The 25,377-nt window shown below is 42.6% G+C and overlaps 3 protein-coding genes across 3 annotated transcripts; 1 reads left to right on the top strand and 2 right to left on the bottom strand.

Annotated features, from left to right (window-relative positions):
* Positions 1 to 1,304: 1,304 nt before the first annotated feature.
* Positions 1,305 to 13,336, bottom strand: TXNDC12 (thioredoxin domain containing 12). The gene is made up of 7 exons (XM_063343728.1): positions 13,097 to 13,336; positions 10,929 to 10,989; positions 5,599 to 5,651; positions 4,809 to 4,882; positions 4,134 to 4,203; positions 3,961 to 4,044; positions 1,305 to 3,530 (listed from the first exon to the last, which is right to left on the bottom strand). The coding sequence occupies exons 1-7, from the start codon at positions 13,185 to 13,187 to the stop codon at positions 3,451 to 3,453; spliced, it is 513 nt and encodes a 170-aa protein (XP_063199798.1). The 5' UTR covers positions 13,188 to 13,336; the 3' UTR covers positions 1,305 to 3,450.
* On the bottom strand, positions 7,384 to 10,380 carry KTI12 (KTI12 chromatin associated homolog). Its single transcript, XM_063343727.1, has one exon. The coding sequence runs from the start codon at positions 9,323 to 9,325 to the stop codon at positions 8,603 to 8,605; it is 723 nt and encodes a 240-aa protein (XP_063199797.1). The 5' UTR covers positions 9,326 to 10,380; the 3' UTR covers positions 7,384 to 8,602.
* Positions 13,337 to 13,802: 466 nt separating the features above from the next.
* BTF3L4 (basic transcription factor 3 like 4) lies at positions 13,803 to 24,631 on the top strand. Its single transcript, XM_063343405.1, has 6 exons — positions 13,803 to 13,925; positions 15,154 to 15,217; positions 16,123 to 16,236; positions 19,218 to 19,419; positions 21,232 to 21,291; positions 22,137 to 24,631. Exons 2-6 carry the CDS (start codon positions 15,164 to 15,166, stop codon positions 22,181 to 22,183), a joined length of 477 nt encoding a protein of 158 aa, XP_063199475.1. The 5' UTR covers positions 13,803 to 13,925; positions 15,154 to 15,163; the 3' UTR covers positions 22,184 to 24,631.
* Positions 24,632 to 25,377: the final 746 nt, after the last annotated feature.

Genomic DNA, 25,377 nt, shown 5'->3' with positions numbered 1-25,377 from the left:
TGAGACTGATTTGGCCTGGCAGTTCCCTGGGTCTATACTAAGCATTTTGAAGTGTCTTTGGGTTTTGTTATCACCATAAAAGGAGTAGAAGCTGAGAATCCAAGGGGATTTCTGGGATGTATCTAAAGAAGTTATGTAAGTGTGCAGGTTTTTTGCAACTCAGACGCAGATGGGCATGCACACGAAACAAAGCTGATGGGGAAAACTAATCTGAGGCGTTGGTTACTGTGTACTGTTAAGCTACTACAGTGGTTAATTAACTTTAAACGCAACTACAAAAAACACTGACCTGTAAGCAGCTCGTCTAAACCCTGTGGAGTTGCTTGCGTGCATGAAGTTACACAACATACATAAAGCAACTGTTGGATGGAAGGTTCAAGATGTATCCCTCTGTACCGCAGAAAATGCCAACCAGCAGGTTCACCTGGTCTGGGTTAAAAAGCAGAAGGGCATAAAGAATCTGCAACTCAAATGTCCAGGTCTAAAACTAACAAGTAGAAAGAGAAAAATATTGAAGTAACAGATCAAAAGTAAGTTTGCTCTGCAATCCAGAGATGCAAAACAGCTTTTACGCCTGTTAACTGCTGCCCTAGCAATCAAACTGGGGCAGCACGTACGTCATATTCTACCGAGACCCCAGCTACACGCCAAGCAGGGGAGCAAGTGCCAAGCTCCATCCTGCTACAGAGGACAAAAGCAAGTAGAAGGGAGGGTGGGGAAGCTGTACCAGCTCACCAAGTCTGAACATAGGGAGGGTAGGAAGGATTAGAGAGAAAGGAGGCAGCCACATAACAAAGGAAAATAGATTATGGAGTATTTTTGCTTCAGAAATAGCAAGTCTGGAAGGCAGAAAGTGCTGAAGGAGATGCATCAGAGAAGAGGTGAAGGAGAGTAATTTTGAATCAGGATGGTCTTAAAGGTAAAGGATGAAGAACACTTCCCACATCTGCCACTGAAGGGAGATGTCTCTAGATGGAGAACTTTTTAAAAATTACTTTGAGGCCACGTTGCTTCTGACATCAGAGCATTTTACAAAGCACAGCTTTGGGACAAATGCCATACATCTCCCAGGCTGTAATTTCACTGCAGAGATAAGACAAGGACAGAGCTGCTGCAAAAGTGTGCCTGGAAAATAGCAGAGGTGCACCCTGCTATTTTGCATCAGAGACTGTTTTTTTAATTATTATTTGTTGAATCATATCCCAGATGAACAAGCAGAGTCCTCCCCCTGGTGGCAAGTAAATAAAAAGTATCAATGATTTTTTAGTCATGTCAATCTAAGACTATACATGAAAATAAGTAGCATCAGACAAGACCTATTTTTTATTAGGTCAACCAATACAGCTGGGGAAAAAAAGACAATTTTGCAAAACACAAATCCTGTTCAGGACTTACATAGAATTATTTACTTTGAAGGCTGATACAACTTGAGAGCAGTTTCCGAGTTCAATTTCATGGTTAATTTATTAGACAATTTGCAAGACAAGCAGAGGATAAAACTTGTAGAATAACTTTTAGTAGCTGAGCAGGGTAATTGTAATGTGCAATAATCCCATTATTTCCACTGAGTTCTTGTCTTTTAGAGCCCAATTGAGTTTTGGTGTCTAAAATCCCTTAAAGGCAGACTAGTTAGAAAAGTAAAATTCATTACGCTACTGAACAGTAAAAACAGACTCAGTAGACAACTTGGGTTTATTGTATACAACAATTTTGCCCAACTAATGTCCTCAGATACCTCTTCAAAAATTAGCTGTAGAAAATTATCTCTCTGTGTTTGTTATGGGAAGTTACGGCAAGTGCCTTTTGGACAGGATTTTTTCCTTAAGACAAGTAGTTTGGTGGATGAGAGGAGAGCAGTAGGCGTTTTGGCTTTACTAAGGCTTTTGACACTGTCTGCCATAGCATCCTCAGAGACAAACTGATGAAGTACAACCTAAATAAACAGGCAGTGAGGTGGATGGAAAACTGGCAGAACCGCTGGGCTGAAAGGGGCTCGTCACTAGTGGAATAACCCCTGGGGTCAGTACTTTAACATCTTCATTAACAACCTGGGTGAATGGACAGAGTCCACCCTCAGCAAAATGACAGATGATACAAAACCAAGGAGAGCAGCTGATAACCAGACGGTTGTGCTGCCATTCAGAAGGACCTCAAGAGGCTGGAAAAATGGGCAGAGAGAGTTGCCAGGAAATTCAACAAAGGGAAATTCAAAGTCCTTCACCTGGAGGGGAATAACCTGTGCACCAGTACAGGCCAGGGGCTGACAGGCTGGAAAGCAGCTTTGCAGAGGAGGAGGTGGAGTCCAGGTGGAGAACAAGTTGACCATGAGCCAGCAATGCGCCCTTGTGGCAAAGATGGCCAACAGCATCTTGGGCTACATTAAGAAAAGCATTACCAGCAGTTCAAGAGAGGTGATTTTTTTCCCCTCTATTTTTCTTTTCAGTTCCAGTAGATAAACACTAGGTATTACCCTGCCCTCAACAGTATAGGTAGTATAAGAATGGCTGAATTGTAATTACAAGGAAAAAACCCTGTTGTTTTTTACTTACAAAAAGGAGAAACCTTCTTTGTCTGTGACATTCAACATTAATAACCGCTGCAACATAAACAAAAATATATTCCCCCATCCTTAACAATGGCAAGCTATGCCCTTTACCACAAAACACTGTCTGCATGCTTATGTTTAAAAAGGTTTAATTTTTCACCCTGGTACAAAAATACAGTACAATGTGATGGCAAGGCATTCGCCAAAAAACATTCAAAGAATAAAAGGGGAACCCCCGTAAAGCTTCAACATAACCCACCCTCACTTGATGAAACAATCAAAAGGTGAGTGCACAAGGAAAACGTTAAATTTCTGCCCAAAGGCATATAAAGATGAATCACACACAGTTTTACAGAAAAATGTGTTTGCAGAGCTAATAATTTCACATGCTACTTGGACATTCATGAAATTTATTCTACTTGGCTTAGTGGCAAAATTCATGGTTTGGGTTGTCTAGAAAACACCTGGCCGAAGAACATGCCCCATTCATAGGAATGCCCAGTAAAAGCAATGGGATCACAAAACACCAGTGAGAAAAGGATTCAACCCTGATTAAGCATCAAAATGCCGGCTACTTCTAGTTATTCCAATCACACTGTTTGTCCTCAAATGAACATTCTGCCCTACACACCTCCTTTTTAACACCAAATATTAGTGGTTGCTCAAACACACAAATTGATGTGTTTGCACATCACCTAGTTGCAAATAACCATTACAGTACAAACTGCCAGGCAGAGGAGGAGATAACACTGTAATTGATGCATGTGTGTGAACTCCAAACAGGGTTTAACCTAACATTGTTGACAGGAGAATTATGTCCCTCCAGTGCATCTACATTCTTGGTCTGTTTAATCATTTCCTTTTAGACTTTCCAAGTGATGGAAAAACATCATTCAGTGTATTCATTATAGTTCATCTCCCAGGTGTTTTTGTTTGAAAGCGTCACCTGTTAACTTCTCCTGGGCCTCCTTCATCCCTTGGACAACTGAAATTTAAACAGAGAGACAGCAACTATTAATCTCAAGATTAAAACATGAAGGTGTCCTGGTAATGAAAGTGTTTTAAAATAACACAGTTACAGAATGTAGATCTACAAATTAACAAAAAAAAAAACCAAAAAAACCCAACCAAACCAGTCCTGTGCCCTTTTCCCAACTGTTTGCAGCTGGATCATATGAATTGCATGATTTTCCATATCACAGCTGGAGACAAAGTTTAGGTCCTACAGGCATTATAGTAAGTATTAAGGCTCCTCAAGGTATGAGAGCCACTCACTCACGTTGTATCTAACAGCTCCCAGTTATCTTAAAGTATCATCATTTTTCTCCACTCAAAAGTGAAGATGAGTCCTTCACTCAGCACTCACACAACGCTTCATCTCGCTGAAAATGCACTTCAAACTACTTTGCACATACCTTGATCAGCATTGGTATAGAAATACTTGTAGCTGGGGTTTCCTTTCTCATTTATGATTTCTGGGTGGACTTTTCCACTGGGGTCTATGGAACAAGAAATCAAACAGGAAATGTAGGTGGTAACAATAAGGACACGGTCCTGTGAGTAGATACAACAGCTGTGGATTCCCTACCCATGAAGAGGATTCTGGGAATGTAACCTCCATCAGGACTAAAGGCTTCATCCTTTGGCTCTTCATCATCCTATCAAAGCAAGACAGAAAAGAGGGAACATATTAGCAAGGTATCTACCAAAACACAACACTTGTTTTAAAGAAACAAGCTATTGCCTTCATATTCCATTTATCCTGAGTAACTTGAACAGACACTCGGTAAAACTGCAGTATCTTCCGCTCTCAAAGGAAAGTAAGTTATTTTTACCTAAACAAGTACCATTTGTGAATAGTATTTTTTTTCTGTTCCGTCAATTTGCATTAAATGCATGGGAGGTGTCCCTGTCCATGGCATAGGGGGTGGAAATAGATGATCTTTAAGGTCCCTTCCAACATAAACCATTGTATGATTCTATGAGAGAATGAATATAAATTCCTTTATTGCAGCAACGGAATGACAAAAGGTACAAATTGTTACAGAGACAATGGCAGAGAGCCAGGTTTATAAACACAACTGAAATAACCAGACTGAAGAAAATTCTTTTTAAAACAATCAGGTCTATCAATCAATCCTGAATACCTATTCGGGAGTGCACAACTTAAGATGTGCACAAAACAGGATGCAACCAGTTAAGTGGGATTCCAAATGGTTAATTACTATGCAGTTACATGGATATAAATTAGAGAGCAGCCTACCTCAAGGTTGACCATAACAAAATTATGGGCAAGTTCAGAGATCTCCTTGGATTCAGCAAACTTTGGCTTTAAAGCTAATTGGGGAGGGGAGGGGGGGCAGGGGCAGAGAAAAAAAAAAAGAGATGCGTAAAGACGTGGAAAAGATTTCAGGTTTTCAGGTCAGCATCAAAATCTCGACTTCATTCTTCCCTCTGGAGAGCTGGTACTTTTCAACAAGCAGTGAGTAAATGGAATATATGCATCAAACTGTTAAAGCCAGGCTCAGAAGAGCAGGTAACTGAAGCAATCCTTGCTAAGCAGCCGTACGATGAAGCCTGGCCAATAGACACACATGGTCATATTGGAACCAATGGAACAGATGCAAAAACCTTGGTATAACCTAGCAGTTCTCACTCAACCAGCTCATCCTCTAAGCTTAGCCATTATGCCCATATGTTGGTGATACTGAAAGAGACAAAGTCTCACCTTCAAAGAACCACCAGCTCTAAGGCAATTTACACTTAATTCTTGAAGATCATTCATTCTGTCCCATTTTTTATAGCCAAGTGCAGGAGAAACTGCAGCTACTACAGAAGTGCAGCATTACAGCTGGCAGTTTGCTGGCATTTAGGCATGGCCGGCTTTTGGCAGTGCTAACAGGTGAAACGGTGCGACATTATACCGCTCTAAATGAAATACAAATACTGTTAGCTACGTATTGAATGTGAAGTTCATGTTTCTCACGGTTAAATGATTTGTATACAAAAGGTCATTAGAAATTTCAGTGAGCTCTAGTATTAAATGCACTTACCTTTGCAAGCTCCACACCACGACTTGTGGATGATAACCATAAGAGGCAAACCGCTAAAAAAAAAAAAAAAAAAGAGAGAAAGAAAATCATCGAAGAAAGCTTACAGAAACCGCATTGTATTACATGTACACTTTAATGGCCAAGACTTCTACAAAGACTAAGCGTAATGGAAAATAACAGAGATGTAAAGACATTGTGCTGTGTTTTAAGGTTGTCTTGCAAAAAGTTTTCACAATCTTAAAACATGTATAGTAATAATTTATTATAACTGCCAGCCAATAACTGCTCTTGTAGAGGAAGAGACTTTCTCTTTGGAAGGTTTGCTTTTAATTAGTTTGCATTTGTTCAGATAAACAACTGGTCATGTGTTTTTTTACTGGAAGTGGTTAGCGATACCAGCTGCTTGAGAGATCTCAGTATGGATTTTCGTGGCCGCTTAAGGCAATCCGTGGATGACAGTCAGACATCCATCCCTCTCCCCACTATGGTCTGCATGTTTCAGTCACCTCCTGTGACTAACACCCTCCCTTGAGCAATAATCAAACACAGTAACCTAGCAAACCCTCTGGCTGCCAGGCTATTTTCCTACGTGTTGGTCCGCTGAAATAAATCTGTGACAAATGCAACAAGTGCCAGGACTGAGAAGGAGGGGGCTGCGCGGAACTGCAGCCTAGATTAAGTGCAGTGCAGAAGGGCCAAAGTTATTCTTTACTATTCTCTCTCCCAAAACAATTCACTTGACTTTCACTACCTATACTACCTAGAGGTTAAGTTCCCATTGCCCAACATACGTTTTATTTAACCCTGTTCTTCAAAAATCCCATTAGCATTTCACCTTCTGACAAAGTCAAGCTTACCAAGTTGAATTTCTCTAAGCTCTTTTATAATATATTCAGGCTACATTATGCGATTAGACAAAGGCCTTAAACACACTACAAAAATTCCTGTTGTTACTGATGGTGATTCAATTAACGCACCATTTCACTGCTCCTGACTATTTGCATCAATTTTACCTTTCTAACAAGAAAAGTGATAAAACTACAGGTGACTTTTGTCGCTGAGCACATCCAGGTACAGATGGAGGAAGGAAATGAAAAGAAGGAATCAAGACGCAGAGAACATACTATATTGATACTTCTTTCAGGATATGCCAAGCAAAGCAAAGTTTAAGCTTTCTGTTATTGTAAACTCCGTTACCATTTTGGGCATTAAAAATGAAGTGAATTTCTCACAAACAGAGAAACTACAAAGACCTTTGCACATGGTGGCAACTAAATAAATTACTAGCAGAACTAAAGTACAAGTTTTTCTTTAGCTGTAGATAGATATGAAAGAAAATTTCTACTCAGCAGCATTCAGCTATGGCCGTCAGAACCAGGAAAGGGTGGAGAGGAAGCAATTAACATTTAGAACAGTTCAAACAGAAGCCTGCCATTAATAACTAACCAATATGTTAACATCTTTACGTAGGACTCTGTTTGCAGTACGAAGCAAGAATACACATTTCCCTAGTAAAGCCTGTATTGCATCAGCGTCCTCTCCCTGATGATGGAAGAGCATCCTCTTTCTTGAGGAGACACTGATTTAAGTCTGGAAAATACACATTGTTCTAATCATCAAGGATCAGTGCTTCATGTCAGAAACGTCTGGTAATCGGTACTGCAACACACTTTTTTCTTTTAAAGTTAAGAGACATTTTCAAAGCAGATTTTAAATTTAAGTGCTCACAGTCCTGAAGTATCAACTCTTACCCAGTGAGAACTCAAAAGTTCTAGAGACACTGAATGTACTTTCCCAGCTTTATTCTCTTTACTTAGACAGGAAAAATAACCTTATTTACATCAAAACATTTTTGTAGTCATTTCTCACTCCTGCAATGCATAAGTCCACCTAGCAGCCAGTATGTCAGATAAACAGCCATTGTAATTAAAGTAACCCTTCCTGCCCCACTTTACCATTTCCTCCCAGGCAGCACTACACATACAATTAAAACCAAAAGCCACAATTTATTAAAATGAGAGATGAAGCATCCCCTAGAAAGTGAAAAGTTTATATAAGCTATATATGTGGTATAGCAAAGACTGAAATTAGTTGAAACTAAGTGCAAAACTAAGTTACCCATCACAGCTGGTACAGATTTATGGGAGAGTTTCACCCAGAACAGACACTGTCATTTTAGCTCACTTTTCCTATGACAGCACTCATTCTTAAAGAACTAAGTGTTTTTAAAGGCGTTTAACGATGACCTTGCAGAGAAAAAGACACAGCAAATTATTTCAATAAAATAGTCCTGCAGATAAATTAAGACCGTACTCTATTTAAGGCACACATTTTATTGCTAAACCTGAAACAGAGAGGTTTGAGTATGCTAAGCCGGCACCGTTCTGTCACACACAGTTTGCAAATCTATCTCTTGGATTCAGCAGGATTTTTTGAAACAGTCACATCCTAAAAATACAGCCTGTTACAGTTCTGCACCAGAAGTCTCCTCTGCAGTTTGACATTAGCTGGAGAAAGCCTTGGAAAAACAATCTTCTTATTCAAGACATACACATGCCACTGCGGAGGCAGAAAGTTTTCCCTACAGTCACCACCTTTTGGGCTTTCATGCTGAGACACTATTGGATTACTGGGGTTTAGGTCTCCATAGGAGACTTCACTTGCTCAGGCATGCAACAGTAGCTCTCCTTTTCCAAAGATGCAAGTGAGGAGAACGCAGGGGTGGAGGAACAGCATCCCTACAGATCCCCTTAGCAATATAGCTTGCTCGGGTGCTGCAGGGACATGGCATCCATCTTCCCAGAGCTGCTGTTGCCACATGAGTTGGACTTGATGATCTTTATGGGTCCCTTCCAACTTGAGATATTCTGTGATTCTATGATCCAATATGCGATAGGTGGGACCCGAGCTCCGTGGGTCTGTGGCTGGAAGGCACGTTCTTACTGTTGCGAGCACTTTGGGACCGGACCACGGCCACTGCTGTGTGCGGCACAGGTGTCAGGCTTCACTGGATGCTGCGGCTAAGGTACTGCAGGAACATGCTGGCCAACTGGGGCAAGTTTTCATCACTGGGCTGCATCTTGGTGTAGCTGATGAACTGCCTGCGCAGGCGGCTCAGCTCGGCCATGCTCACGGGCCGGGTCAGCACCAGCCCTTCGGCCACGCCGGGGACGCGGACCACCTCCCCGGGCTGCGCCCCGTCCCTCTGGGCGGCCATGACGGCGGCCAGCACCTCCTGCGTGACACGGTCGAGGTGGTGGAGGAAGCCGCAGGACTGCAGGGGCTGGGAGCGGGTGGCGCGGTGCGGCGGCGGCGGGGCGCTCTCGAAGAGGGCGGCGCGGATGGCGGCCAGCGGCAGCGGCTCCTCCCCGTGCACCGTGAAGAGCGGCCGGTCCCAGCGGTTGCGGGGGTCGGGGGCCTCGAAGGGCGGCTCGTCGGGGCGGCCCGAGCCGCCGACGCAGTGGAGGAGGCAGCGGGCCGTGCCGGCCTGCCGCGCCGCGCAGTACAGCTCGTAGCGGATGCTCCGCAGCTCGTTACCCGCGTCCACGATCACCACGTCCCGCCGGCTCAGCCGCCGCTCAACCTCGGCACGCAGCTCCCCCCGGCCGCCCTCCGCCTCGGCCACGACGTGGGCCTGGCACTCCGGACCGCCCAGCGCCTCCCGCAGCTCCGCCGCCCGCCGGCTCTTCCCGCTGCCCGGTCGCCCGCACAGGACCACCAGCGGCATCCTCCCCGCCGCGCCCGCCCCGCCGCCATGCTGACCCGGATGGCGACGGATACTGCTTCCGATAGGTCACTCACGCCCCTCTCCGTGGTCGCCCGGGCAACCGCGGCCTGCGCCGGAGCCGCCGCGGCAAGAGGCCCCGACCCTCGCCACAGCGGCGCAGGGACACCGGCCTGCGGGGTCCTGCGGTGGCCGCCGGGAACCAGAGACCCAGGGGCTGTCTGAACGCCGGACCCCCACCCTCGAATCCCCCCAGAAACAAGCGTCTCCAGCATCTCCGACACGTCCAGATTTGATTTACAGAATTGAAATCGATTTAAAGCCTTGAAACTTCCTGGACCGCTGGCGCTGATGCATCCCACTTGCTGCACAACTGATAATTTCATATAACTCTCCATCTCCTGACCTAAGGTCAGACTTAGAACAAAAATCTCCTTTTTAGGTTTGCTTATCTTTTTCTTTGGTTTTGTTTCTCCCAAACCTTCAATTCACTAACACTCAAATGCTGCTGGTCAAACCGGTGAGCAGGTCAAACTGGAAGAGGGGAGATTTAGATTGGATATCAGCAAGAAATTCTTTGCTGTGAGGGTGGTGAGCCCCTGGCCCAGGTTGCCCAGAGAAGCTGTGGCTGCCCCATCCCTGGAGGGGTTCAAGGCCAGGCTGGATGGGGCTTTGAGCAGCCTGGTCTGGTGGGAGGTGTCCCTGCCCAGGGCAGGGGGGTTGGAACTACATGATCCTTATGGTCCCTTCCAATCCAAAACATTCTATGATTCTATGAAAGGAGAGAGTGTGCATATTTTTTTGCTCAGGTATATCAAATAAATGCTAAAATATACCGCGATAAAAACTTGTAAGACTTCTGAACTGTACCATCTGGGTTAATTTGGTGCCTATACTAGAGTGTAGAACTCACAAGGCAAATCAGTTTGAGAGCAGAATTCAATAAAACAGCAAACCCGGAAGGCATAATGAATTTCTGCTCACGTCAGCATTGTCAGATCTAGGTTGTAAATTCAAAAGTACAAGTAGAATTAATAAACATACAATTTCCCTTCTCGCATTATAACAAAACCAGAAGAAATTCTGAGGAAAAAAATGTGTCAAAATGTCATTTTTTACCTTTTCATAGAGACAGTGTTATTTTTAGAGTTGAAACTTAACCCAGAAAAGCGTCTACTTAAACAACTTATCAGTTCACTACAGTGACAAAATAACTCGTCTCACACTGAGACCTCATCCATACAGACACATTAGCACCGCTGAGTTCAAGGGGATTGAGTACTAATTAGACAAGTGTTTGTGGGTTTGCGAACAATATCCTTCTTTACTATAATAAACACCCAGTTATTTTCTTCCCATTTCAAAGACATGCTAGGACTTCAATCATTTAATTAGACTGCAGTGATTAAACCTAGGTGGTGCTTCAGCAAAGTGAACAAAACTCTTTATTTTCTCTCTAGTAAGCCATAGTGATGTGAACAGTCTCCCAGATCACCTTCATGTTTGTTAATAATTACTATTTTCAGTGGTTAAATTTAGGATTGATACAGAACCTTTGTCAATGTTTTTAAAGACGTTTTTCTGTATTTAAAACTAGCCAACATACCTGGCTGCTGCCTCTTTCTTCCCATCTTCTAGTGTTCTCCAATGAATATGATCTCCAAAACCTGCCAGAGAGAAGGGTTTATAAATGCTGCATAATTTAACATGCCAACTAACAGAAGAAGACAGACCAACCCTTAAGAATATTTTCAACTCATTTTATATTCTTTTTTTATAGCCAACTATAATCCCAGTCCTGGAAAGACTTCTGCAAATACTTACAACCTACATAGTCTTATGAGGAATCCCACTGAAATTAATTAAGAAGAACATACCACACTCATGAATATTTTAATAAATATGCAAATGACAGCAAATCCCCCAAACAGAGATTAAAACTGAAGGGCCTTCTGACTATTCCCCATTCTTTTTCAATCTGTGAACATTTATTAACTGATTAGTGACAAATTAAACATGTCAGCATTTGGCTTCCTAAATCCCACTGAATGTGAACTAAAGTGAAACTTAAAAATTCCTAGGCCAACATATGATCATTAATTGCTCTAAAACTATTATGCTAAGTGTTACTGATGATGATAATATTACTGAAGAGTAAGAAAGAATGCCATTACACAGATTTCTACATGTTACAGTGACTGAACGACGCAGGAAATATTTTATCCCATACCCAGACAACAAGTCTTGTTATGTCAGTTGAGATAAGAGCGAGCGAGCATACATTTAACAACTGCAAAGTGGGGACTGCCAGGTTTTTTGACCCTGTAGCGGACACGGCACTACCTCTCGTGGCTGAAAGCCACACAGAGAGCTGAGACGAAGGAGATCCAGGAACTGTTCACAGGGGAACTCCCTTGGAAGAGCTCCTCAGGTCTCATTGCTCCAGTAACGCAGGGCTCTGCTGGGTGACCAAACATCAGCCTTGGCTGGCCCCTTCCCAACGCTGAGGGTTTGGATTAGGCAGCAGTGCCCAGGGTGCTGAGGGGGACACATTTTGGGAGCTACACAGGCATCAGGAGCCAGAGGCTGCCCAGTGCTGACACAGGGGAAAGTGGACACCACCTCCAGCAGAGGACTATGGCAAAGGAGCTGGAGAAAGACAAGAACAGGGTCGGCAAAACCTTGTGGCTCCTTAGTTCAGCATCCGGGAGGTTTCAACTGTTGGCACGGTATTTTTATTACCTTATCTTCTGTCCTGATATGAGCAACTGTGAACATATGTGATGCAACACATCAAATATTTAGTTGTGGGGTAAGGAAGGTGGGGATGCCTTGTCCGTGTCCAATCACACACACTTGTGTCAGCTGCAGAAGCAGCTTCAGACACGAGGCTGTGTTCGTACCAGCAGGACGTAGCAGAGCAAAAAACAGTTGGGTTAGCAGAAGTCATGTTTACTCAGAATATTGACACGTTAGCTATCTCATTCAAAGGCCAACATGTTTAAACCGGGAAAACCTCCTATTGTTCTAGCTAGGAAACGCTTTTTGAAAGCTTTTCATCTTTTAAATTAAAACCCACTTTGTGGTGAGCTTCAGTATGTTTTTAAAAGCACTGCACAACGCATTTCTGATGACTTTCTTTTGAATGAAAGTCATCTGCGGAATTAACTGTAGAACAGAAGGGGAATGACGGATCCACACCACAAAGCTTTGCTGTCGTTGACCAAATTGCGTGACTCCCAGCCCCGGAGAGGAGATTTATCCCTGAGACAGGCTAAAGCCACTACCTGAGGGGAAGCTCAGGCGCACCCTGACTGAACCGGGCTATTAGACATGGCAATGACAGAAGGAGGCCCAGACGAGCCAGGGGAGAGGCAAGGAGCGGCGGGGAAGGAGAAGGGGAGCCGAGGGCGGGAGGGAAAAGCCGTTCCTGGCGCACCAGAAGGGGCCGGCGGAGGCCGGGCAGGGCTGACAGGGCACTGAGGGGCTGCGCCCCCCGCAAGGCCTTGCCCAGGTAAAAGCGAAGCCCCCCAAAAGGGAACTTCCTCGGGGTTTAGCCGGAATAGAACCCCCACAGCAAAGACGGCTTAAAGACCTCCCCTCAGCTTTAAAGTCAAAAGGCAGCGCTCTCCCTCCAAACGCCGGCGGCAGCGCCCGGCCGGCCCGGCCCGGCCCCCCCGCGCCTCCCTCCCCGCCGCGGGAACCGGACCGGCCCCGGACCACACGTTCACCGCAAAAGTTGAGAGGAAAGCCCGAAGAAAACGTTTGCCTGACCCTTTCCGAGCCCTTCCGCGGCGGAGGCTGCGGAGGCCGCCAGCACCAGGCACAGGCAGAAGACGGAGGCTGCCGCCGGCTGAGCCTTCATGGTGTCGGCGCGGGCAGCAGCGGCACCCCGGGTACGGCCCTTAAACCTCCGAGACGAGACCGGAGCAGCTTAGGTGATTCAATTTTTTTTTTTCCTCTTTTTTTCTTCCCCCTTTTTTAAAGCCCAGGAAGTGATGTGAGGCGGATGTGGGCGGTGCGCCGCCCTCACCTCACGGGGGTGCCGGGGGAGGGAGGGAAGGGGCTGCTGTGGGGGTTTCTCGCCCCGGCCCTTTCTGGGGTGGTTCAGCCACTTCCCGCTCCGTCGGAGCAGCCGGGACCCGCGGGGCAGAAGTCCCTCCGTCACACCGGGTTACTCCCCTGAACAAAACCCAGGGGAGCAGGCAGCGAGGGGTGGATTTATTTTCTCTTACCAAATAAAACCTTTTTTCCCGCTACTCCCAAGAGTTGCCCAACTGGTTAGGCAGGTAATACAGATGAAGGCGCTTTGGCCAAGGGGCAGAGCGCGGTGACACTTCTGTAGCCGCCGCCTCCCGCCTCTGAGTTCCTCGTCCCCGGAGACTACAATTCCCAGCAGGCATCGCGCCTCGCGCGCACGCCGTCCCGCGCCCACGCCCCCCTCCTGCTATGCAAATACGGCTCCGCGGCGCAGCCAATCTGTGGGTGGGTTGGCTTTGTCACGTGGCGCGAAGCTTCCTTTCTCTGTGCGCCTCTCTTTCCTTCTTCGGACGCCATCTTGTTCTCACCGCGTGTTGGGCTGCGGGGCATCCGCCGCGCTCAGGTGAGACCTTCCCCGCGCCCGCCGGCACGGCTCCGCCGGTGCCACTCGCCTCCCTTCTCCTGCCGCCTCATGGGGCGGCGGGGCGCCGCGGTAGCTCGGCGCCGTCCCGTCCCCATCCGCCGCACTGGGCCGTGGCGGGGCCGCGGGCGCCTGCCGTCCCCTGAGGAGAGGGCGGCGCAGTGAGGCCGTGCGGCGGGACGCGGTGTGGCGGGGTCTGCCCTGGCTCCGATGGCCCGCGGGTCCCCCCTGGGGCCGCGGGGCTCCTGGACGGGCGGGGTTGCCCTGGCTCCCGAGGGACGGGGCCTTCATCCCCTCCCACTCCCCCTGGTTTGGGGGCGGCCAGCCAGCCGCCCGCCGGCCCCAGTCCCTTCTGCCGTCTCCCCGGCGGGGTCCCTGTCCGTGCGGTGATCATCCCCGCGGCGCTGGGCCCTGGCTGGGATCCCGCTCGGCCGCGGGAGCCTCGTCTACCCCTCCCCGTCGCTTCCCCAGCACGATGCCCATGCGGAGAGGGTTTCCCCTTTATTTAGGGGTTCACTGATGACTTCTTGGGGCAGAGCAGCGAAATGCCTTCCATGTGTTGGAAGGTTTGGGGTGTTTTTTCACCCATTACAGATTCTCAGGTCTTGCAGCCTTTAAAGGTCCCACCTGACCAGTTGGAGAAGCCACTTGACTTAATTTCCCAGTCATTGAATTGGGTGAATAGTTGCCAGAGGTTCATATAAAAGATCTATCAAGACATGAACTTCATTGAGTTTGGAACTGGCTTATTAGTTAAAAGTACAAGAAATTCATTATTTCAAAATCATATTCAAAGTAGTGCAGTGATGAATCCCTCCCTGGGCTTTCTTAAAGGTATTTCCCTGGAAGTCTTCGTGCTGTGCGTGCAGGTTTGGGTGTGTTCTGAGTCAGTAGTTCAGTCAAATAGTTCTAACAGTAAACTAGCATACTTGAAAATTCACAGTTAGTACCTCATACTGACGTAAAATCAAATGTCCTGTTGATTTGCCTCCTCATGGTACAGACACTTCAGCTAAACAGACCGCTGATGGACCACTTAGTGTTACTTAGGTGGTGTTTGTTTATGTGAATTTGTTTGATGTGCTGTTTTGGTGAACTTTCTATAAGTTTAAAAACCCACTGTAACTTTAAGAGTACTTTTAAAATGGACTGTGGAAAACTTAATATTTTGATAGTTAACTTGTGTTTGTATCTCATTCTTATTCTTTAGACGCAGCACTATGAACCAAGAAAAGCTGGCCAAGCTTCAAGCGCAGGTCCGAATAGGAGGAAAGGTAAGAAAACCATCAGAGAGACATTGTTTCCTGTAATTTACAGTTTGAAGGAGAAACATCTCTGAAATTTGTTTTTCAAAATGTAGGCTTTAGTTCATGGGAGGGAGGGAAAAAAGCATGTACGTTTGAGGCCTGAAAAATACATTTTTGTTTCTTTGTGTGATCTACTACCTGAAATGTGATTCTATTTCAGTTCACAACTGCTGGATGAGTAGTTCCCACAGCGTGTAAGCTTTCTTTTTAATTCAGTGACTTGTTGTGACCTGTGAAAGCTCAAGCTAAGCTTACCTGTTGGTTGGTCCAGTTCTGCCTTTCTTTTTTCCGTGTTGGGGAGTTCCTTCCTTTGTACCAGCTCCAGGGCTTATGTGACTCTGCATTGAGCTGTTTCTTTTCTCTGAGCCAGCAGGTAGCTTATATGACCAAACAAAAGCGTATAGTTTGTTCAGTGTGGGTGTTCATCTCCTAACCATGGGTGGGGTTGTACAAAAATTTGCAGAGTAAGAATTCCAAAATTGCTGTCTGTGGAACAGTTTAAAAATGTTAATTATTTGGTTACGAAAGTGTGACCTTTTTAAATCACTGTGTTTGTGCTTCATCTTGGAAAAAAGTTCTTGGGGAAACTTTTTACATATTGCTTAATACTAAATAGTATTTTTATAATCTAGCTTGTGGGAAGGGAAAAATACTGCTGCTCTTCAGTACCATTTGGTCTTTTACACTTAAGAAACAGCTTAAAATTGAGACTGACAGTTAAAGCTGTAGGTGAAGTAAGTTGATAAGTATTTTTGACTACAGAGCTTTCATATAGCTTATAAATAGGTTGCTCAGACTGTGATATGACTTTCAAAAACTAGTGTTGTGAGATTTTGAGAATAGCTGACTGTTGTGTCTTGATTCTTTTCCAGGGAACAGCTCGCAGAAAGAAGAAGGTGGTGCACAGAACAGCTACAGCTGATGACAAAAAACTTCAGAGTTCCCTCAAAAAACTGGCAGTAAATAACATTGCTGGCATTGAAGAGGTATAGTGATAAGTGTTTCCTGTTTGAAATTAAATTTACTCTGTTGTTCTGGTGGTGGTTAGTGGTTGTGTTTTTTTGGTTTGGTGGTTGTTTTTTTTTTAAATGACAACTTTCTCTTCCCCTCAGAAAATTACAGGTCTAGTTACTGATAGGTAAGGTTATTTGATTCTTGTCTCATTTACATTAATGGATACACACCTAGAGAAATAAGGAAAAAGGTTCTGCTGGCCAGATAGTGCTTGTAGAGGCCAGTAATATGTTATTAATGTGTGTAGCATGCATTGCAAAACAAAACTTCTCTTGATTCTTGACTTCATGAATTTGATTACCTGCTTTAATGAGAAGAGCAGTAAATGCACATCTGCTGTGCAGGCACATCTGAAGCAAGGGTTGTGTGGTGCAGAATATAAAGAGACATTATGAAAATACCTGAAGTAAGAACTCGCAAGTCTGTATTATTGAAATTGTGTCTTTTTATTGCATGAAAATTACCAGAATTGTGGTAGTGTTTAACCCCAGCCAGCAACTGAGATCATGCAACCTCTTGCTTACCCTGCCTTCCTGCCCCATAGAAAGGTAGGGAGAAAAGAAGGAGGAAAGGGGGGAAAAAACCCAACCTCATGGGCTGAGATAAAGGTAGTTTTAATAGAACAGTAATGGAAAAGGAAAATAATAATAATGGTAAAAGAATATACAAGGCACAAGTTAGTTTCACTGCCCAGTGAATTGGTTGCCCAGCCTGACTTGAGCAGTGATTGCGGATTCCCTCCCTGCCCCAGCCAGCCCCCGTTTATATACTGAACATGATATGTATGGTATGGAATATTCTATTGGTCATTCCATTGTTCTGTCTATGTTCCCTCTTGGCTTCTATGGGAAGCTGAAAAAAGTTCTTGACTAGTATAAACATCACTTAGCAACTACTAAAACAATGTGCATTATTGACATTCCTTTCATACCAAATCTGAAAACACAGCAGCCACTAGACAGAAAATTAACTCTATCTCAGCTGGAAGCCAGACAGGTAGTCACAGGAGACAGCATTTCTTGCAACACAGCAAAGACTTTACAGAACCAGCTTCTGTGTTAAATGTAAGTAGGAATATAAAGGTTCCTATTTTACATGTATAAAATATGAACTGAAACACTGACATGTTCCACAACACTGTAGAGTGATGGTTATATGTGGGAGGTGTTCCTTCATTGTGAACTCAATATGACTGTAGTACTTGGCTAAAGAAGCATAATATTTAATCTGTGATTAATTAATTTAAGCAGGATTGCAGGGTGCTTCCAGAGGTCACTTAGTGCATACCTGTCTTCCAAAGGCAAATGCAGATTCAGTGTGGAAGCCTGGTTTGCCTGTAAGCTTTCATATCTCTGCTACAGAAACAATTCAATTTGTCTGTTTACTTAAGCTTGGTATCTATATGCTGAGCTATACAAACCCAAAGAAAGACACAGTTCTTGTTCTGTTTTGTTGTGGGATTTTCCCCACCGAGCATAGGATCTTTATCCAGACACTAAGGATTTTAAATGTCTTGATGTGAAGGAAGATAATACAACATGCTCTGCCTTGATAGCTAGGTATGTAATTGCAGTATGTTGTTGTATTCAGGTGGACACCTTTTACACCATGGTAAACTCTGTGTAGATAGACGAGTTTGGGGAGGCTAGTAATGTTGAGTTAAATGTGATGTCTGTGATTTTGTTAAAGAGGCTTTTGAAGAGGGTGACTGGGCTTGAAGCCTTTACCATTTCCCCATATGCAAAGGACAGGACATCCATTAGTTTTGCAGGAAAGTGATGCACCTGGTTTTCCTCTTCAAAATGTATTTTGAACTCTGTTGCTGTGTGAAGATTGATAGCTTACCTGTTTTTATATTTTAGATCTCTTTATTTTAGTTCCTAAATTTCTGTTTTCTCCCTGTAACTTCTACTAAAAGCAAGGCTTACGAGTTTTGACACTAAGTTTATTAGTACTGTTTTCGTTGGATGGGTAAAACTCTTCCTTTTTTCAGGTAGTGATTTTCCACATAACCATAGTTTAGCCATGCCCAGAAGAAAAACTTTAACTTTCTATTCTGTCTCCCTTTAAGTTAAAAAACATAACATAAACCCATACAAATCTGCCAGTATAAACTTTGACAGTAGGAGCGAAGTAGGCTATACTGGTGATAAAACTTAATTCTTGGTGATTTAGAAGACCAGGGAAGAGGAAGAGAGCAGGACCACTGTGATGTCCTTAGTCTTAAAAGAGTTGTCATGGAATTATTGGGAAGGCATAGAAGCCTGTTCCAGTGCAGTTGGTCCATAAACCTCCAGTTCTGTGTGTGTATGTGTAAGAAGCATCCTTGCCTTCGGCAGCTTCAGCAAGCAGGCCAGATTGTGAATCTTGTGCCTTTGCCAATTCTGCGGAAACAATAACATTTTCCTGGTAGGTGACACAGATAGCTGTGAATGGCGAGGTCTCCTAAGTCATAACTGATGTGGCAAGGCTTTTCTGTTAGAGCTTTTAGTTTGCAGAGTTAACGCAGAGCTGAAGGTTTCAGGGTCTTTTTTCCCTAGGCATTCCTGATATTAACTCTATACCTTACAGTCTAGTAACCTATGTATGTTTTTTGCCTTCATGTTAAAAATAAGCACAAACTGTATAACATATGATCCTTGCATACTTGTTACTTGTATTTAGATAAGGGTATTTTGTGAAGGAACTGTAGCTCTAAAATTCTACCTTTTCATATAGTATGTATGAACCCATATTTTACCACTAACTCGTATTTTATTTCCAGTTTAGGTGGTATTGATTCCAGGTACTTTGATTTTTATCATGCTAGTATTCTCCTCTAGGAGGAGCGGTAGTTTTGTAATCTTTTTTTATGTTTTAGTATTTTAAATCTAGATCTGAATTAATAATTTATCATGCTTGTTCAACAAGATGCAACAACATTTTGGTAAATGTTATTAATATCTTTAAACAGGTGAACATGATAAAAGATGATGGAACAGTTATTCACTTCAACAACCCCAAGGTTCAAGCTTCCCTCTCTGCTAACACTTTTGCAATTACTGGTCATGCAGAGGCTAAACCGATCACAGAAATGCTTCCAGGCATCTTAAGCCAGCTTGGTGCTGACAGCTTAACAAGTCTCAGGAAGTTAGCTGAACAATTCCCAAGACAAGGTAGGTCTCTTTGGAATATTTCATCGCTGATTTAAAGAACAGTATTAAAGTATTAAAAGTTTTAATCCAAATTTACCAGCAGCATGTGCAACTCAAAGTGATCAGAAGCATATGTGCTTTTATGTATTTGCCACTGCTGTGGAAATACAGGGGGTGAAACTCTTTTTTTTTTTTTTTTTTTTTTTTTAATTTGTTGAGTCAAGATTCTATATAGGCAGGCCCTGATTTTAAAAACAACCAAACAAAAATCTGGTAAGTCAAGCATGCTGCTATTCCAGGTGTACATCTGTGTATGACAAAATGCTGAGGAAAGCAAGTTCATGTTTTCACTTGGAAAAACTCAACAGGTTATCTTTGTCAGGGAATTCATTCTGTTTTCTTTGTTCATACAAAACATATTTCTATTGTGGTTATAGAGGAAGAAACATATTCCTTAACTTCTTTATAATTCCCTTTGGAATTAAACCAAGACTTTTTAAAAACGAATTCAAAAATCAAAGATTTGCTTCAAAATAAAAAAAATCCCAAGTTTTTGATGTAGTTCTTTATATTGTACTCGTTTTAAAAGCATGGAAGCATGGTGTATATGTGCATATATGGGGTATAACTATTACTGGGATTTTACAGTTAAGAAATGGAGTCTGGGGACAGTCCTTTTTAGAATAATACCCTCCTTGAAGTACTGTAGCATGTTTTGTAGAGGTCTCTACTACTGTCCCTAAGCAAGTATGTAATTTAAGAATAGATGGAAATTTTTACAATGGGTTATGTTATGAAATTGGAACATGAGAGTACTTTAAAGCATGCAAGTAATCAGTCTGACTTTGATACGAGTTTGTAAAAGCTTTCTTAGACTGTAGAACAGGTGCACTTTTCATTATAAGTAGTCATATCAGAGTTCAAGTTTCATGTTGAATATTGCTAAAAAATAGTTCTTAATATCAAGCTCTGAAGTTGGGCATTCAAAAAATTATGGATTTCATATTTATACTGGTCCTTAAAAAGACTGTAACTGGTCATGTTGCAATTGTCTGTATTTGGAACTGGAAAATACATTACATATTCTAATGTTTTCAACAAATAGTTATTCCTTCTAAATCAATGATTTTAATTTCTACTATATTTCATGTTCAGAGTTTAATTGAAAGTAAAGGGTTTATTTTTCCTAGTTCTTTACTAACATGTAAAATATCTTTCAAAACTTAGAAAGATACATTGTCATAAGCGTATTTCTTTGATAGAACCTTGGTATCAATAGATACTTACTGTGCTTTCGTTAGGTAGTACAGGAAGTCAGACCATAGAGAAGAAATGCTTTATTTTTTTAAGTTCTTGCATTTCTCTAAATTACTTGTAGCGTGTTCCAACTCCTGTGACCTTGAAGACTAGGTTTGATGCAGGACCCTTGATAGGGAAACACTTTTTCATACAGATGTGGCCCCTTGGTAATTGAATCATACGATGTGTCGGTCCCTGATTGGTACCATGTTATCGCTGCATCGAAACACATGACTTCAGTTAGAAGATCTAGTCATGCTGGGTTTTTTCTGTATCGTTTGATCTTTTGCTAGCTCTGCCTTAACACACCTAAGCATTTGAAAATGGCTGTGCTGATACTTTGGTATAAGAATGTTTTCAAGTAGACCTCTTGGTCATGTTGATTACTGTTGATGCCCAGTCACTTGTGTGTCTGTCATTATTAGGGGTTGGGGAAATGTTTTGTCTTTTTTGCCTGTGTGTTATGGGTTTTATTTTGTTTGGTTGTCCCTAATTCTGTATAATGAGACCTCAGCACCAAATCTCTTTTTATAGTGTTGGATAGTAAAGCACCAAAATCCGAAGATATTGATGAAGAAGATGATGATGTCCCAGGTAGGCACATAGATGTCCATTGAATGTATAAATATTTCAATTCATGCATTTAAATATTTAGCTCTTGATATGATTATACTTCTCACTTGCTAAGGGAGGCTTCATATACCAGGCAGCATTAAAACATTGATGACTTTGGATTCCAGCTTTTGAAAAAAGGTTTACCTTGTGCAAATTGCTTAATTCTTAAGTGAAAATAGGTTAAAATACTTCCAGGGAGGTTGAACAGGTGATCTAAATGCCCAAATAGGGTTTTAGGGCTGCAAAATGACATGATTGACATAGTCATCAGGTTTCTTTAAATCAGAGCAGTAGAAGAAACAAAGCATACGTTAGTGTTTGAAAGTTTCTCAATGAATAAATATTGTAAGTTCTTAATTTGTCAATCAATAACTGTCTATCAGTCACCGCACTCTTCTATATCCATCAGCATGGTGTATTAGCTAAAACAACAGACTAGTGGACCCATAAGTTCAGGCCTCATGCTCTAGTGCTGTTTTTCTTTCTGTTTCCTGGAGTTCATGGGTGCCTAACTTCAGGCATTCTTTAAAGAATGATGATGGCTCAAGACTCATCTGCAGCTTGTACAGCACCTCTGAAAAGTAGATCTTAGTCGCTTCATGTTAGAACTTCCATTCTTATAAGCGTTCCTGCATTTCTGTTTCTTCATGTCTGTTCAAACAAACCCTATTTTCTAAAGCCCTTTGAAATCTGCCCATAATAAATGGCATACACAAGTCTAGTTAAGAACTACTTAACTGTTCCTATAATATATGTATTTTCATTAAACTTGCAAAGGTAATGTTACTGGGCGTTACTGTATTAAATATCTTCATCTCTTTCAGATCTCGTAGAAAACTTTGATGAAGCATCAAAGAATGAAGCTAACTAAATCATTAATAGTTCTGGAAGCTGGCATGGACTAGATTTAAGAAATCAGCTATGTGGTTCCAAAGTTTTAAAGAAACAGAGAACATCATCTGTTAATAGTTCAGTAATATAAATATTTTGTATTTTTATGATGCTGTTTGTTCAGCATTTTCTGTCAGTTGATTTTGCATTTTGCACTTACTCCCAGGATCTACTCTTTTGGTCAAAAAGAAATGTCAGTGCAGTTTGAGGGGTGTGTGCATGTGCGTGTGTGTATGTGTGTGGGTGTACATATAGTGGAGAACAAATTGGAGAACACTTATTTAACCTTTCCCCTTTTCCTTTGGAAGTAGAAATAAAATGAATCTTCAACATTGTTACTTTTGATTATCATCAAATAGTGCAGAGAAGGTAATTAAGATGAAAATTTTGTCCACATTTTGTGACCTGAAGGCATTGCCATTAAAACTTGGGTTTAATTTGCTGTTAACTATTGTACATGCAGCTGTGTTTCTCATCATTGTTGAAATGTGCACATGATATTTGTTACCAACCTTACCTTGATCCCAGATGATACCGAAGACAAGCTGTTTTACCGGCTTGTTCGGTACAGTAACTTTTTAAAAAGAAAACTTGGTCTCAGAAAAACGTGCTCTTTTTTTTTTTTCTTTTTAACCTTTCTTAACTCTTCCTTTCTTTCTTGTCTCTTTAACCTTTTGAGACAAGCTGATGTTTGACTCTTTCCATGTAGACTTAGCAGTATGTTCTCCTGTTGATTATGTAGTATATTTTCCATGTCAAAAGGAAAACAAACACCTTGGTTCTCTACCATCAGGTCACTTCCTGAACTTGGAGGTCTAGTTGGTTACAGTCCAGTGCACCAGTTCTGCACAGTAACAGATTTTTGCTTGAATAACTTCAAGCTGTTCTCTTGGCATGACTGCATTTACTAGCAGCTGATGATCCGCTGTCATTCTTAGGGCACTAGAGATTAAATGCACCGTGTGAGCAATGTTTAAGGTGGGAGGAAAGAGTTCTTGTCATTTTGCCTTGCCTCCTGCTGGGTGGTTTGTGCAATTGACTAGCTCTAAAGGGATATTATTTTTTTTTGCCTGTAACTTACCGTTGCCTATAACCTACCTCTAGGTTTGGTGTCATCTATGTAGTAGCTTCTTAAAAACCACAAATGCTCCTCAGGCATAAGGAGGACATTGGGAGGTACTGTTGGTACAGTGCAGTATTTATAACCTTTCTTTAAAATGCTTAATGTGAACCCGTTTTCTCAGAGGCTCTTTCAAGGTTCTTGATGTAATGTGCATTACGGTATAGTTAGACATCATTGTAACCTGTGTCAAGGGCAGCTGTGGCTTAAGAAAGCCGTTTTCTCCTCTACATCTGTCACTTAACTATGGCTTAATTGGAACATATCAGCTTTTGATGTAGGTTCATACGCTAGAGAACTGTAAAAGTACAAGGTAAACAGTACATGAGTTCTGGTGATATCATAAAACCACGAAAGCAGAGCTGTAGTGGTTTGTCATCCGAACTCCTTCATTTATTTTATAGGCTTTGTTCAGTTTTTTCCTGTTATATTTTATATACTACATGGATCTTACTACAAAATAAAATAACAGTACAAAAGAGGAAATGCTCCCTCTTGTGTGTTGTCTCCTCCACCCACCAGCACTAGCTGAGGAAGGACAGGTGGGTGCAGCAGCTGTTTCAAACAGCACAAATCCTTGCTGACAGCGACATGCAGGGCTACAGGGGATCCTGTTAGAGCTTTGGGATTTCACACTCCCATATACCCACTTTCCGATTTTTCCTGCTGTGTCGAATGAAACTTTGGTTTGTTGTATGGCTAATCTGAAATCAGCTGCAGATACATTTGTTGTGCTTATAAAGAAGAGATGTTTTCATTAATGTGTGCACAGGCACACTGAACTGCCTTTTGCTGCCTCTGCAAGCTCAAAGAGCAAATGAAGGATACTAAGAATCAGGTATTTGCAGTGTCTTGCCATTTGCTTAAGGGGCGTGAGTGAAGAACGTTTTGAAGTAGCAACTGTACTGAGACTATGTATGGGACATCCCCTCCACCTAAGTACTAATCAGATACTGGAAACTCATGCTTATTGGTTTCTGATGTAGGAAGCACACGTCAGAAGTAATTTTGTGAGAGGTTAAGAGTAAGCCTTGGAAACTGATTCCTTAGACTTACATAGTTGAACTTTCCGATTCTACAAAATACTCATTTAATTCTTGCTATTGGTCATGACAATTTACATGTTAAACCCTCACTTTTTCCTATGTTTGACAACCAGTAAACTAACTAAATATGCTAGCTTATGTAGTTATAATATCTTTACTTTTTTCACTGTATCTGAAAACAGTCAACCACTTATGATTTGCTGCTGGAAATACTAGAGCTTATCCATCATTAAACTGATTTTAATTAAAAGTAACCCATCAAGGCTGTTGTGGGAAAAGCTATTTTTCTTCTTCATGTTTATTCATGGTATAACTCCAACGGTGTTTGAACATGCCGATGGAAACGCGAGGTTACTAAGAGTAGTTTTGGGGAGTGTTGCTACAGTAAAAACGCCCCACGTGAAGGTGAACAGGTCAGTGTTAAAATGTTCTTTGCTTGGCTTGAAGCATGATAACCACTGTACTTCTGAAGCCCTTGAGCTTACCTGCTCACATACTCAAACACTGTTGACATATTAAAGATATTGGTAAAGATAACTGAATATTAAAGATATTGACAATGATCTGAAAATAGAGCAGAACGTAGGTTGAAACATGTCTTGGATTGCTCGTGAGAGAATTAAAGCTTTATCATGAAGACTGAAAGAATCAAGAACTTGGCAGATGTGTAAGACTGCAAGTGCTAGTCTTCCTGCCCTGATTGCTAGTAGATTTGTGTAGTTCCTTAGTTTATGGTTGGGGAAACCTGGGACTGGATGGCTTCTCCCAGGAGAAGTAAAAACCTGCAGTTGTGGTGCATTTGCTCTATGAAAAACATATACTCACGCATGATGGGTGGCAGAGATTACAGTACAGTCCGTGATGCTGGAGACTTGGTACCGAGTGCTGGTGAGGGATTCCTGGTGCAGCACTTGGTAACAATATAAGTTTGCAGCTAAGAGCCTTGGTAGGTTGGAAGGCGTTGACATTAAAAGAACATTTAACATACAAAACAAACTGGGACGGGGG

The sequence above is a fragment of the Chroicocephalus ridibundus genome, chromosome 8 (assembly GCF_963924245.1).
Source record: "Chroicocephalus ridibundus chromosome 8, bChrRid1.1, whole genome shotgun sequence".
Classification (NCBI taxonomy): domain Eukaryota; kingdom Metazoa; phylum Chordata; class Aves; order Charadriiformes; family Laridae; genus Chroicocephalus; species Chroicocephalus ridibundus.
The sequence above is the reverse complement of the archived record's forward strand: the minus strand, read 5'-3'. Positions and strand labels throughout refer to the sequence as shown.

What these genes read in the sequence shown, in the direction of transcription:
- BTF3L4 (XM_063343405.1), top strand. Translation starts at nt 15,164, where the DNA reads ATGAACCAAGAAAAGCTGGCCAAGCTTCAAGCGCAGGTCCGAATAGGA. An exon ending in AGGTCCGAATAGGAGGAAAG is followed by an intron (nt 15,218 to 16,122) that starts GTAAGAAAACCA and finishes ATTCTTTTCCAG; the next exon opens with GGAACAGCTCGCAGAAAGAA. An exon ending in TGAACAATTCCCAAGACAAG is followed by an intron (nt 19,420 to 21,231) that starts GTAGGTCTCTTT and finishes CTCTTTTTATAG; the next exon opens with TGTTGGATAGTAAAGCACCA.
- KTI12 (XM_063343727.1), bottom strand. Translation starts at nt 9,325, where the DNA reads ATGCCGCTGGTGGTCCTGTGCGGGCGACCGGGCAGCGGGAAGAGCCGG.
- TXNDC12 (XM_063343728.1), bottom strand. Translation starts at nt 13,187, where the DNA reads ATGAAGGCTCAGCCGGCGGCAGCCTCCGTCTTCTGCCTGTGCCTGGTG. An exon ending in GTGGTGTGGAGCTTGCAAAG is followed by an intron (nt 4,883 to 5,598) that starts GTAAGTGCATTT and finishes CTCCCCAATTAG; the next exon opens with CTTTAAAGCCAAAGTTTGCT. An exon ending in TTGTTATGGTCAACCTTGAG is followed by an intron (nt 4,204 to 4,808) that starts GTAGGCTGCTCT and finishes TTGCTTTGATAG; the next exon opens with GATGATGAAGAGCCAAAGGA.